Source organism: Scyliorhinus canicula, chromosome 2 (genome assembly GCF_902713615.1).
Source record: "Scyliorhinus canicula chromosome 2, sScyCan1.1, whole genome shotgun sequence".
Classification (NCBI taxonomy): Eukaryota; Metazoa; Chordata; class Chondrichthyes; order Carcharhiniformes; family Scyliorhinidae; genus Scyliorhinus; species Scyliorhinus canicula.
In genome coordinates, this window is record NC_052147.1 from 147,833,142 (window position 1) to 147,846,124 (window position 12,983).

The 12,983-nt window shown below is 51.4% G+C and overlaps 1 protein-coding gene across 1 annotated transcript; it reads right to left on the minus strand.

The window, feature by feature from the left end:
* Positions 1-3,899: 3,899 nt before the first annotated feature.
* gbx2 (gastrulation brain homeobox 2) lies at positions 3,900-11,092 on the minus strand. The gene is made up of 2 exons (XM_038787585.1): positions 10,334-11,092; positions 3,900-5,994 (listed from the first exon to the last, which is right to left on the minus strand). Exons 1-2 carry the CDS (start codon positions 10,839-10,841, stop codon positions 5,465-5,467), a joined length of 1,038 nt encoding a protein of 345 aa, XP_038643513.1. The 5' UTR covers positions 10,842-11,092; the 3' UTR covers positions 3,900-5,464.
* Between the last annotated feature and the right edge of the window lie 1,891 nt (positions 11,093-12,983).

Genomic DNA, 12,983 nt, shown 5'->3' on the forward strand with positions numbered 1-12,983 from the left:
AGTGCACATCTGTGACTGTCAATTTCGATAACTCCGTGCATCTGTACCGCTCAATATGTGTCACGGTTAAGGCGCATGTGTCGCGGATTTGGATCAGTTAGGCCATTGAACATCTGCAACAGGCAATCTCCATCTTTAACAGTCAGTGCGGACTGAAGACGGCCGTAAGCCCTACTGACATCTGTAAGAGCCACTGAGTATGTGTAACAGAACCCACCTGCTGTGGGGAAATGTGGGTTGTGTAATATCCAGGGACAGCTCCTGAGATTCCCCCCTGCCACTAACAGAATGTGTAACGGCCAGTGCCTGTGTTACAGGATTTCCCCATTGCTCATCGGTGTACTTACAATAACCTCCATTTGAATGTCTGTTCCTGTTCCTCCAATTGGTTTTCCATCAGTCCCTTGTTTGAGCTTTTGCGCTTATTCTGAGCTGTCATTCTTGTAGGTCTGAAATATTGGACAGGAGTTCAGACGCGGTATGCCCTCCCCCCCCCCCCCCCCCCCCCTATTCCACCCCAAAATGTGGAGGAGTTGCAGACTGGAGCTCCACACAGTGTGCCCCGTCGATCTGAACTAACAGAGCCTGCACCACTGGCCAGGGTACCCAGGCTGTTAGAGAGAGAGAAGATGATCTTATTTTGTTCCTCTGGGTGACTTGATGCAGACTGCGGTTGAAATGAACGTTTACAACCTCGAACCTGGCGGTAAATGGGGTTTGATTGATCTAAACGGTCCTTTGCAAGCCTGCCAATTTTTATTTGTACCGTTTCGCAAACGCCGCGAGTTGCACCACTTTCTGAGAATTCATATGAAGTGGTGCCTAGGACAGTAGCTGTCCTGTGTAAGAGGGCTCTGTGACTGGGTGAGGGGAGCATCCGAAATTGACACCTTTGATCGTTCTGATACATCACAGTTGTGTTTTGTTCTTCGAGTGGTAAAATGTGCCTTGCGGACTGTTTTTTTTTACAGGATTTCCAGGTCTCTCTCCGAATGGAGAAAGACAAGCTCCGAGTTTTATGGTCATTCCAGAGCAGTGCAGTTATTTCAGACACGAATCAACGTGAGGTGGAGAACAGATCTCCGCTATTATCTTTCTAATAGGTTTTTATTAGGTTCTATCGAGCTCCATTGTAGGAGAGAATATCATTCGCACATATATTAAAACTTCCCTTCCAGCTGCTACTAAATCGCAGTTAAACATCTGCTGTTAACTCCCTGGCCAGGCGACCTGGCAACTTCCGAGGCAAAAACAAGTGTTATTTTCCCGAAAGCACATCAGACTGCGTCCTCTCTCCTGATATTAATATCGCCTTACAAGTGGTGCTTTCCAGATATTCAAAGGTGCTGCCTTGTGCTCAGCCTGTGTCACACTAACAGCAGGCACACTCTCAGTTCCCTTCACTAAGATTCATTCCTGTCACCAAGTGCATCTTACCGTGATTTTGCTCGTTTGAATCAAGGTGTCTGGAATTGAGTTAATCTTTTGCTGATATTTACATCTTTGAATTGACTGAGAACCGGGGGGTGAGTTGGGGGGGGGGGGGGGGGGGAGAGGAGAGGAGAGGGGGTGGGAGAGAAGAGGGGGGAGGGGAGAGAGGGGGGAGGGGGAGACGTGTTTTTATTTAGAACAGTACAGCACAGAACAGGCCCTTGTGTTAATAGTTAATTGAAGGTACATTCTTGCTGAAGTTGGTTCCCGCTCCTTGCTGCCCTTTGGCAGTTTGGTTCACTTTTCCTGTTGGGGATTTTGGGAAGGGCCGCGGTAGGTGCCAGGAAAGGGGAGAGGTACCAGGAAAGGGGAACTGCACAATGCTGCAACATGCTCCTCAGCCTCAGATGAGCATTCCACATAAACTTCCATGTCTCGGTAAAGTGAAGCATCTTTCTCTAATACTGGATAATGTGTCTGGCAAGGAATTCTTATGTAAATCATGATTTCAGTAGTTTATTCCAGTGCTGACTTCCTCACTGGCATCAAGCATTCTTGAGCAATGTCTTATGCACTCAAACACCATTTCGACCCCATCATACTCAGTACATTACACTGTGATGCACATTATTGATTAAAACCGGCTGCCCAATACCCTTCCTTACCCGCCTGAAAAGGAATGTTAATAAATATTCGGGTGCCAGAGGGTTGAGGGGAATCTCCCAATTCTGACCATTGCAAAGCCTGAAGGCGGTCTCACGGGATTGGGAGCTGTTTTGTACTGAGCTCCTAGTCCTGGAAGCAGAATGAATATTGTCGAGTCACATTCAATCTCTAATCAATCCACCCCCCCCTCCTCCCCCTCCCCCCTCCTCCCCCCCTCCCCCCCCCACTCCTCCCCTCCCCCCCCTCTCCTCCCCCCCTCTTCCCTCTCCCCTCCTCCCCCCCCTCCCCCCCTCCTCCCCCCCCTCCCCCCCCTCCCCCCTCCTCCCCCCCTCTCCCCCCCCCCTCCCCCCCTCCTCTCCCCCCCTCCCCCCCTCCTCTCCCCCCCCCTCCCCCCCCTCCTCTCCTACTCCCCATTCCACTTAACGAACTAATTGTGATATAAAGGACAGTTTGAAACTTGCAAAGACCGGAGACTCTAGTCCTGGGGTTGGGGGGTGGGGGGGGGGGGGGGGGGGGGGGGGGTGGAATAGATGATTAAATATTTTCAGGCGAGGGGAGTGGATTCTGTACAACGTGCAAGCAGATAGCCTTTGAACTAACTTGCATATTAATCTTATATTTATATTAATCCACCCCCCCCCCAACCCCCCCCACCCCAACCCAACCCCCACCTCACCCCCCCACCCCAACCCCACCCCCCCCCCCACCCCACCCCACCCCCACCCCCACCCCCCACACCACCCCCACCCCCACACCACCCCCACCCCACCCCCACCCCCACACCCCACACACCACCCACACCCCCCACACCCCCCCACCCCACACCACCCACCCCCACACCACCCCACCCCACCCCACCCCACCCCACACACACATTTTTATAAATAGTTCAGTCGCCGTGTGCATTCTCAAGTGATTTTTTGATCGTTTTTTCACTAACAAATACGGCCCCCCCTGATTTATTGGATGTAAATGAGCAGGTTATACAAGGCGGGGGGTGCTGGGATAATATTCAGCTCGAAGCTCTATTCATTCCAGGAAGTATTGCGGGCCAGTAACTATCAGAACGAGCTATTCTTTAACCTCCCCATCAAAATTAATCATTTGGACTTAATTTTAAGCGCAGACAAGTTGCTGTTAATTTAGTGCAGCGTGTATGAGATGTAATGAAAGGCGAGGTGCTAGCCTTCTCTCTTGGGGCCCATTAATCACTGGGCTGCGACGTTTGGGCTTGATTACAATTTGCGAAAAAATTCATTAAAAGCCACGGCGATTGACAATTTTTATCTTTCCTCGCGATCTGACTCATTAGGCAGCCAAATTAAAGCGCTGATCATGGCCACGGTGACAGCGATCAAATGCCCTGTTGTTTATCTTTGCACTCGCTACATCCCAACGTGTATCGTTTATTCCGGGTCAGCGACAATGCAGCATTGTCGCAACCATTGCTCTGAACACCCCGGGCTTGGAGAGGGGCTCTTTCATTTTTATTTTGGTGGGCGGCAAATGGGCGATCCGTGGCGGGGAGTGGGGTGGGATGGGGTGGGGAGAGAATGATCCAGCCTCAGTCCTTTTGACCTTCTATTGAGTTTGAATTAGTTACAGGGGGCATCGGCGATTCTTGCTGAGTTCTTGAGGCAAGTGGTCGCTGGAGATTCAGTGTGTTGAATTTTTATTTGCCCATTTGTTCACAAATAATCAAGGTTGCAAAAAAAAACATAATCCTAAAGCGTATTGCAAAAACACCTTTCCCAATAACCCCCCCCCCCCCCCCCCACACACACACACACACTAAACCGCATGTTGCAAACCTTTGACAACCCTTGCAGCAAAAAAAAAATCACCCCTTCTGCTATTGTTCGTAGAACTGGGTTTGAGATAGGCAGAAATTGGCTCCCCGTTTTTGATTCACCCTCCCCAGTTACCGAATCTCAGGCAACTGTGACACTGAACTGGGTGGTTTTAATGGCTTGTTGCCTGGGAGGGCCGATGGGGCAATCCCGCTAAGTTACTGGAGCAGATGCATTCTTGTTTCAATTGGAAGAAAGGTTAAATCAGTAGTGGTTATTTAGGAACCATGTTTGACCGAGTGTTCGTCTGATTAACTGCTCCCGTTGTACTTTCTTTGGTGTCGAATTGTTCCCATGACACAAGGAATTGCCCCACTAAATATATCCCTCATATTTTACCTCTCGTTTTCTGCATTTAATCGAATGAATGCTCATAATTGAGAAGAAATGTGCTATATTGACCCCACTGTAAGATAAAGTAACACCATTGTTTTCTTTGTATATGGAGAGAGAGCCAACATTAAAACAGGAATATGTTAGGTGCTGAATTCGTGATTCGAGTTTACACTGGGTTAGGAAAGAAGTGCAATTTGCCCAGCTTCGGGGACAACGATTTGGTCTCAATGGGATACAAGCCCGGTTCAGACCAGTTCGATTCCCCATTGACCATCCGCTGCTCCTGACCAACTTCCTGCTGCTTATCGCGCCACGGGCCAAAGACATTTCTCCCGCCCCCACAACCCTCTGAGCCACAGAGATTTGTAAAACTTAAAGGCAATCCGTCCCCAAGAACATCGCCCACCTCCAACCAAAAAGTGTACCGTCAATGTTTAGCTGGAAGGAGAGAAAAACTTGGCAGTAATTGGGTGCGGTATTTCTGGCACTACCGTTCGCATTTATTCAAACTCATTCTTTCCTGCATTTGTTTTTTTTTTTGGGAGATTTTCATAATTTATCAGAAGTGTGCAACACTTTTTCCCCCCCCCTCTCAAAACGACAGAATGTAAAATAAATTAACACCATTGTTCGTTTGTATATATATATATATCGCCACATTTCCCTTCTGCTGTAAATCAGGAACCCCAATTTGAAAAGTGAATCCGGCAGGAGAAAGTATATATATATTTAAAAAAAGATTTATCACAACGGCAGTCTGCAGTTACATTTTTTCTTTTAAAAAAAAGAGATATTAAATAGCAATACTTTACGGATTTTACCTTTTGGGGTATGTTGGAACATTGCAAAGTGGTTAAACACCAATATAAGATAAATGGGCTAAATGTTAGAGTCCAGGTCCCTTTTCTCTCCCGGTGGAAAGGTTCGTGCATTTCTCATTGTACAAGTTTTTTTTGCTCCACAAAACAGTCAAAATACTGTATATAGCTGATGCATGTCTCTCTCTCGCTCTCTCAGTACTTATATATAAACAAGTATAATTATTTATTCAGAATAAATAGTCTGTCCATTGGCAAATCTTCGATTCACTCAAAAAAAGTTTTTTTTTGTGTATGTGTTGTGTTTTTTTTAAAGTGTTTGAAAGCAGTGTTTTTCTGTACAATAGTTTGTCTCTCTCTCTCTCAAGGTCTCGGTTGCTCCAGTTGCTGGTGCTGACTTCTGATGGCAAATCTGCTAACGTGTACAGGGATGGGCACAACTATCTTGGGGTTTCTGTTGGGTTCCCCAGATTTGGAGTTTGCGTTGCCCGCTTTCACCCTTTTCCACTTGGCCCTCCGGTTCTGGAACCAGATTTTCACTTGCACCTCGCTCAGCTTGAGGGAGTGGGCGATCTGGGAGCGCTCGGTCAGCGACAGGTACTTCTTGCAGTGAAACTCTTTCTCCAGCTCCAGCAGTTGCTCGCTGGTGAAGGCCGTTCTTCTTCTCCGGTTCTTGCCAGTCGCCGTGTTTGCCGGGTTGGCTGTGTTGGCATGGCCACCCTCCTCTAGCCCCGGGCACGGCTCCTCTCCCTTGTGAAGCGCCGACGCCGCCAGATTTTCATCCGAACTGTAATCGAGGTCGCTGTCCATGGAGAAATTCTCCTCTTTGCTCTTTGAATCATCGTCCACCTTAAAATCGTCCTTCCCTTGGCCCCGACTCGAGGTGACAGAACCTGGAGAGAGGGGCAGATGGACAGAGGGAGAGAGAGAGAGAGAGTGTGTGTGTGTGACAGAGAGAGAGATGGGTGGACAGAGAGAGAGAGAGTGTGTGTGTGTGTGACAGAGAGAGAGAGATGGGAGTGGACAGAGAGAGGGAGAGAGTGTGTGTGAGACAGGGAGAGAGTGTGTGAGAGAGAGAGAGATGGGTGGACACAGAGAGAGGGGGAGATGGACACAGAGAGAGGGGGGGGAGATGGACAGAGAGAGAGGGGGAGATGGACACAGAGAGAGGGGGGAGATGGACAGAGAGAGAGGGGGGGAGATGTGCAGAGAGAGAGGGGGAGATGGACACAGAGAGGGGGGGAGATGGGCAGAGAGAGAGGGGGAGATGGACACAGAGAGAGGGGGTGGATGGACAGAGAGAGAGAGGGGGGGGGAGATGGACACAGAGAGGGGGGAGATGGACACAGAGGGGGAAATGGACAGAGAGAGAGAGGGGGAGATGGGCAGAGAGAGAGGGAGATGGGCAGAGAGAGAGGGAGATGGGCAGAGAGAGGGGGAGATGGACACAGAGAGAGGGGGTGATGGACACAGAGAGAGAGGGGGGGATGGACAGAGAGAGAGGGGGGAGATGGACACAGAGAGAGTGGGGGAGATGGACAGAGAGAGAGAGGGGGAGATGGACACAGAGAGAGTGGGGGAGATGGACACAGAGAGGGGGGAGATGGACACAGAGAATGGGGGAGATGGACACAGAGAGGGGGGAGATGGACACAGAGGGGGAAATGGACAGAGAGAGAGAGGGGGAGATGGGCAGAGAGAGAGGGAGATGGGCAGAGAGAGAGGGAGATGGGCAGAGAGAGGGGGAGATGGACAGAGAGAGAGGGGGAGATGGACAGAGAGAGAGAGAGAGGGGGGGAGATGGACACAGAGAGAGGGGGAGATGGACACAGAGAGAGAGGGGGAGATGGACAGAGAGAGAGGGGGGAGATGGACACAGAGAGAGTGGGGGAGATGGACACAGAGAGAGGGGGAGATGGACACACAGAGAGGGGGGGATGGACACAGAGGGGGAAATGGACAGAGAGAGAGAGGGGGAGATGGGCAGAGAGAGAGGGAGATGGGCAGAGAGAGAGGGAGATGGGCAGAGAGACGGGGAGATGGACAGAGAGGGGGAGATGGGCAGAGAGAGAGGGAGATGGCAGAGAGAGGGGAGGATGGACAGCGAGAGGGGGAGATGGACAGAGAGAGAGAGAGGGGGAGATGGATAGAGAGAGAGGGAGAGATGGACAGAGCGAGGGGGGGGGATGGACAGAGAGAGGCGGGGGATATGGACAGAGAGGGGGAGATGGACAGAGAGAGAGGGGGAGATGGACAGAGAGGGGGAGATGGACAGAGAGAGAGAGGGCGAGATGGACAGAGAGAGAGGGAGAGATGGACAGAGAGAGGGGGAGATGGACAGAGGGGGGGGGGGCAGATGGACAGAGAGGGGAGATGGACACAGAGAGAGGAGGGGAGATGGACAGAGAGGGGGGGATGGACAGAGAGAGATGGGGAGATGGGCAGAGAGAGGGGGAGATGGACACAGAGAGAGGGGGAGATGGACAGAGATAGAGGGGGGAGATGGACACAGAGAGAGGGGGAGATGGACACAGAGAGAGGGGGAGATGGACACAGAGAGAGGGGGAGATGGACACAGAGAGAGGGGGAGATGGACACAGAGAGAGGGGGAGATGGACACAGAGAGAGGGGGAGATGGACACAGAGAGAGGGGGAGATGGACAGAGAGACAGAGGGAGATGGACAGAGAGAGAGAGGGGGAGATGGACAGAGAGAGAGGGGGAGATGGACAGAGAGAGAGAGGGGGAGATGGACACAGAGAGAGGGGGGGGGGGGGGAGATGGGCACAGAGAGAGGGGGAGATGGACAGAGAGAGAGAGGGGGAGATGGACAGAGAGGGGGAGATGGGCACACAGAGAGTTGGACAGACAGAGAGAGGGGGAGATGGATACAGAGAGAGGGGGAGATGGACAGAGACAGATGGGACATGGACAGAGAGGGGGAGATGGACAGAGAGAGAGGAGGAGAAGGACACAGAGAGAGGGGGTGATAGACAGAGAGGGGGAGATGGACAGAGAGAGAGGGAGATGGACAGGGGGGGGGGGGGGGGGTGGACGCCGAGAGAGGGGGAGATGGACAAGAAGAGGAGGAGATGGACAGAGAGAGTGGGGGACATGGACAGAGAGGGGGAGATGGACAGAGTGAGAGAGGGAGATGGACACACAGAGAGGGGGAGATGGACAAACAGAGAGAAGGGGAGATGGACAGAGAGAGAGGGGGAGATGGACAGAGAGGGGGAGATGGACAGAGAGAGAGGGGGAGATGGACAGAGAGAGAGGGGGGGGGAGATGGGCAGAGAGAGAGGGAGATGGACACACAGAGAGAGGGGAGAGATGGACACAGAGAGAGGGGGGGGAGATGGACAGAGAGGGGGAGATGGACAGAGAGAGGGAGATGGACACACAGAGAGAGGGGAGATGGACACAGAGAGAGGGGGGGAGATGGACAGAGAGGGGGAGATGGACAGAGAGAGGGAGATGGACACAGAGAGAGTGGGGAGATGGACACAGAGAGAGAGAGAGGGGGGAGATGGACAGAGAGAGAGTGGGGGAGATGGACAGAGAGGGGGAGATGGACAGAGAGAGAGGGGGAGATGGACACAGAGAGGGGGAGATGGACACAGAGAGAGGGGAGATGGACAGAGAGAGAGAGGGGGGAGATGGACAGAGAGAGAGGGGGTAGATGGACAGAGTTGGGGGGGGGAGATGGACAGAGAGAGGGAGATGGACAAACAGAGAGAGGGGGAGATGGACAGAGAGATAGGGGAGATTGACAGAGAGAGAGGGAGGAGATGGACAGAGAGAGAGGGGGGAGATGGACAGAGAGAGAGGGGGGAGATGGACACAGAGAGAGAGGGGGGAGATGGACAGAGAGAGAGAGGGGGGAGATGGACAGAGAGAGGGGGGGAGATGGACAGAGAGAGGGGGATGGACAAACAGAGAGAGGGGGAGATGGACAGAGAGAGAGGGGGAGATGGACAGAGAGAGGGGGGGGGGGAGATGGACAGAGAGAGAGGGGGAGATGGACAGAGAGAGGGGGGGGGGGAGATGGACAGAGAGAGAGGGGGGGATGGAAAGAGAGAGAGGGGGAGATGGACACAGAGAGAGGGGGAGATGGACAGAGAGAGAGGGGGAGATGGACACAGAGAGAGTGGGAGATGGACAGAGAGAGGGGGAGATGGACAGAGAGAGAGGGGGGTGGGAGATGGACAGAGAGGGAGAGGGAGAGATGGACAGAGAGAGGGGGAGATGGACAGAGAGAGGGGGAGATGGACAGAGAGGGGGAGATGGACACATAGAGAGTGGAAGATGGACAGAGAGGGGCAGAGAGGATAACATAATTTTAAACTCCAAGACGAATCCATGATACGTGCGCCTAATTAGATTACAACTAATTATTAAACATACCTTTTTCTGCAATTCAGAACATTCTGATGTGTTCGTTTTTACTTCTTCGTTTGCCGAATTTAAACTATGTGTGATGAGTTTTTAAAAATATTGGAACTAGTTAATCAAGATTCGTTGATGAAATGGTTCAACATGAGTTTTCAGTATGGGGCAACGGACACACACACACCTATTAGCCATTGAAGTGTAGAATGGTTCAAACTTAATTTTCAGCTCAGGGAACCTAACACACACATTAGCAATTTAAGTGTAAAATGGTTCAAAATTAATTTTCAGTCCAGGGAAACTGTTATACACACACACACACACATATCTACTCGCAATTCAAGTGTAAAGTAGTTGGAAATGAATTTTCAGTCTGTGGGGGACTGACACACACATCTCCTGTGAACAATTCATGTGTTAAATAAAGATCTGAGCAGTCAGATCTGCAAAGAGTGGTATTTCCATTTGTGTTGGGCAAGTGGCTGGGAGACAGTTCAGTGTTACCGCTAGTTCCCAAGCAAGGCTCGCTCCACAGCGCCTTCTGATTGTAGCTGCCCTCAAACTCAGCGCTGTGACCGTGCATGACAATGTGCAACTTTTTTTCCCCCCCCCCCCCCCCCCCAGCATGGTGATATCGGCAACTTGAGAGGGCTGCCGGCTGGTTTTGTCATGCAAGCGATTGGCACTTTAAAAAGAAATGGGGGAAGTGGGCAGCTGGGCGGCGCTGGATTCTGCCTTTGATCTTCTTATTAATAGATGATGACTGTTGACAAATCTGTGCCCCCCAAACATTGTCCATTGCCCTCCGAATGGTTAGTTTGACAGCGGTCCACTCACTTACCGATAACTGCGTGCACGGCCTCAGCCACCGGGAATGAACCAGCCGAGCTGTCCTTGCCTTCCTCCCCCTCCTGCTGCATCCCGCCTTCAGCCTTGTCCAGGGTGACCAGGGCCTGCATGAACTTCCTGGCCGGCTCTTGGTGCTGGGAGGACGGGAAACTGCGGCTGCCTTCCCCGGTGCCTGGCAGTGTGGCCATGAGTGTGGTGACCGCCATCCCCTGGCCCAGACTGGTGCAGAAGCCGTTGGAGAGAGAGCCGGCCAGGTTGCTGACCGGGTGGTGGTGCTGGGGGGTTGGCACGGCGTGGAGGCTGTGCTGGAGAGATGCCTGGGGGAGGGCAGGCGGGGGCAGGACCACCGGCCTGTAGGGCATGAACATAGGGTAGCCGGTGTAGACGAAGTGCCCAGTGCTGGGCTGGGGGCTGGTGCCTATCAGAGAGTCTATGCTGAAGGCAGTGCTCGTTCCCAGTGGTCGCTGCATCACAGTCAATGGGCTGAAGTCGGCAAACATACAAACCAAGAGGTCTCAAGACAGTCAGTCACGGTGTGGGCACAGAGAGGGAAGCAGAGGCAGCTACAAAGCTTTCAAGGTGCACAACTCAACTTAGTTCCCCGATGGTGTGAGGCTCCGATTAGCTCTGGACAACATCGCTCTCGGGATGCGGGTGGAGGGAGGGAGGAGGATGGGGGTGGGTAGGGGATGAGGGGGAGGGAGTCTCCTGCAAGTGCCGAGTGTGAAATAGGCTCTGGTGGCGAGGTGTTTCCAGCCAGGGGCTCCGATGTGCAGCAGCTTCAACTTACGCTCGTGTTTCTCATTCACATTTTCTTCAAACTTGCAACCTTCCCTCGGTCACGTGGCCCAGCCTTCTCCCCATTGATTGGCTGCGTTTGTGGGAAGGGGGCGGTCCTCTGACCTCTCCTCGGCCCCTCCCACCTAAGCACCCTCCCCACCTTGTCCTCCAGGGCTTTTCCTCTCATTCACTCTCCCGTACTCTGTTATGCTCCTGTAACAATAACCATTGCTTTGGCAAACACTTCTCTCAGTTATCACTGCATTGGAAACTTCAAATGATTGCTGGAAGTGCGTAAAGTTGATTTTTAACTTTAAAAAAATATTTTACAGGATGCGGGTGTTGACCACCATTTATTGCTCATCCCTAGTTGCCCTTGAGAGGTACTGGTGAATTCCCTTCTTGAACTGCTGCAGTCCTTGAGGTGTAGGTACATGCACAGTGCTGTTAGGGACGGAGTTCCAGGATTTTGACCCAGTGACAAGTGAAGGAATAGCAACATATTTCCAAGTCAGGATGGTGAGTGGCTTGGAGGGGAAATTGCAGGTGGTGGGGTTCCTATGTATCTGCTATCCTTGTCCTTCTAGATGGTGGAAGTTGCAGGTTTGGAATATGCAGTACACAGGAGGAGGCCACTAAAAAACGCAAGCAAAACTATGCTAGGAATCTGAAATATACAACAAAAAAAAACTGGAAAATCTCAGTAGGTTGGGCAGCTTCTGTGGAGAAAGGAACAACTCGATGACCTTTCACAGGTTATTTGGTCCACCTTGCTATGCCAGTCTCTGAATAAACTACCCAATTAGACTCATTCATTTCCCTATGACTCTGCCAGTATATACCTTTCAACCATGTTCACAAATGGTACAGATGATGACAGAGCATTAATGCCAATGGATTACTAATGGAGAGGCGCGTCCAAACGGGACACAGGTTCAAATTCCTCCCCAGCAGCCGGTGTCATGTAAGTTCAATTAATTTTTTTAGTCTGGAATGGAAAGCTAGTCTCAGTAATGGTGACCATGAAATAATCATCAATTGTTGTTTTAAAAAATACATCTTTAAGGGTAGAAAATCTGCCATCCTTACCTGGTCTGGTTGATGTGACTCCAGGCTCACAACTCTCAACTGCCCTCAAAGGCAATTAGGGATGGGTAACAATTGTTGTCCTTGTCAATGATGCCCATGCTCCATGAATGAAAAACTATTATGCATATACTATATTATGCAAGATCATTGTATTATCCATAGAATGCCTACAGTGCAGAAGGAGGCCATTCGGCCCATCAAGTTTGCATCGACCCTCCAAAAGGGCAGCCTACCTCGGCCTACTCCCCGGCCCTATCCCTGTAACCTGCACATGGATCATGGCCATTCCACCTAATCTGCACATCTTTGGACTGTGAGAGGAAACCGGAGCACCCGGAGGAAACACATGGAGGCACGGGGAAACTCCACAGTCACCCAAGGCTGGAATTGAACACAGGTCCCTGGTGCTGTGAGGCAGCAGTGCCGCCCTATAATATCGACAAGTTTCTTTTCATGGGATGTCACATTGTTCCTCGGGAAACGGTGATATCTGGTCCATCCTTAATGCTGAAATAAAAGACTTCCAAAGCAAACTTCTTGAACAAATGCCTTGGTGGCATGTGTCAGGCTAAAGGTGAGGGGGAGGCGAAGAGCATGGCGGTAGCTGTAGTTCGAGTGCATATGCACGCCAGTCTTTGGAGCCTCCAAATAACTAAATCTCCTGTCATACCCCGGGAGGGAGGAGCATGAGGCCCAGGTTACTGGGAGAGTCATTCAACTGACCCAGGTCTCTGCAGATGCAATTATTTCAGCAACAAATAATAATTTAAAAA

Bases quoted from the DNA above. Each gene is read 5' to 3' on its own strand.
- gbx2 (XM_038787585.1), bottom strand. From the start codon at position 10,841: ATGTTTGCCGACTTCAGCCCATTGACTGTGATGCAGCGACCACTGGGA. The intron at 5,995-10,333 runs GTAAGTGAGTGG...CCCTCTCTCCAG, and splicing joins GGCCGTGCACGCAGTTATCG to GTTCTGTCACCTCGAGTCGG.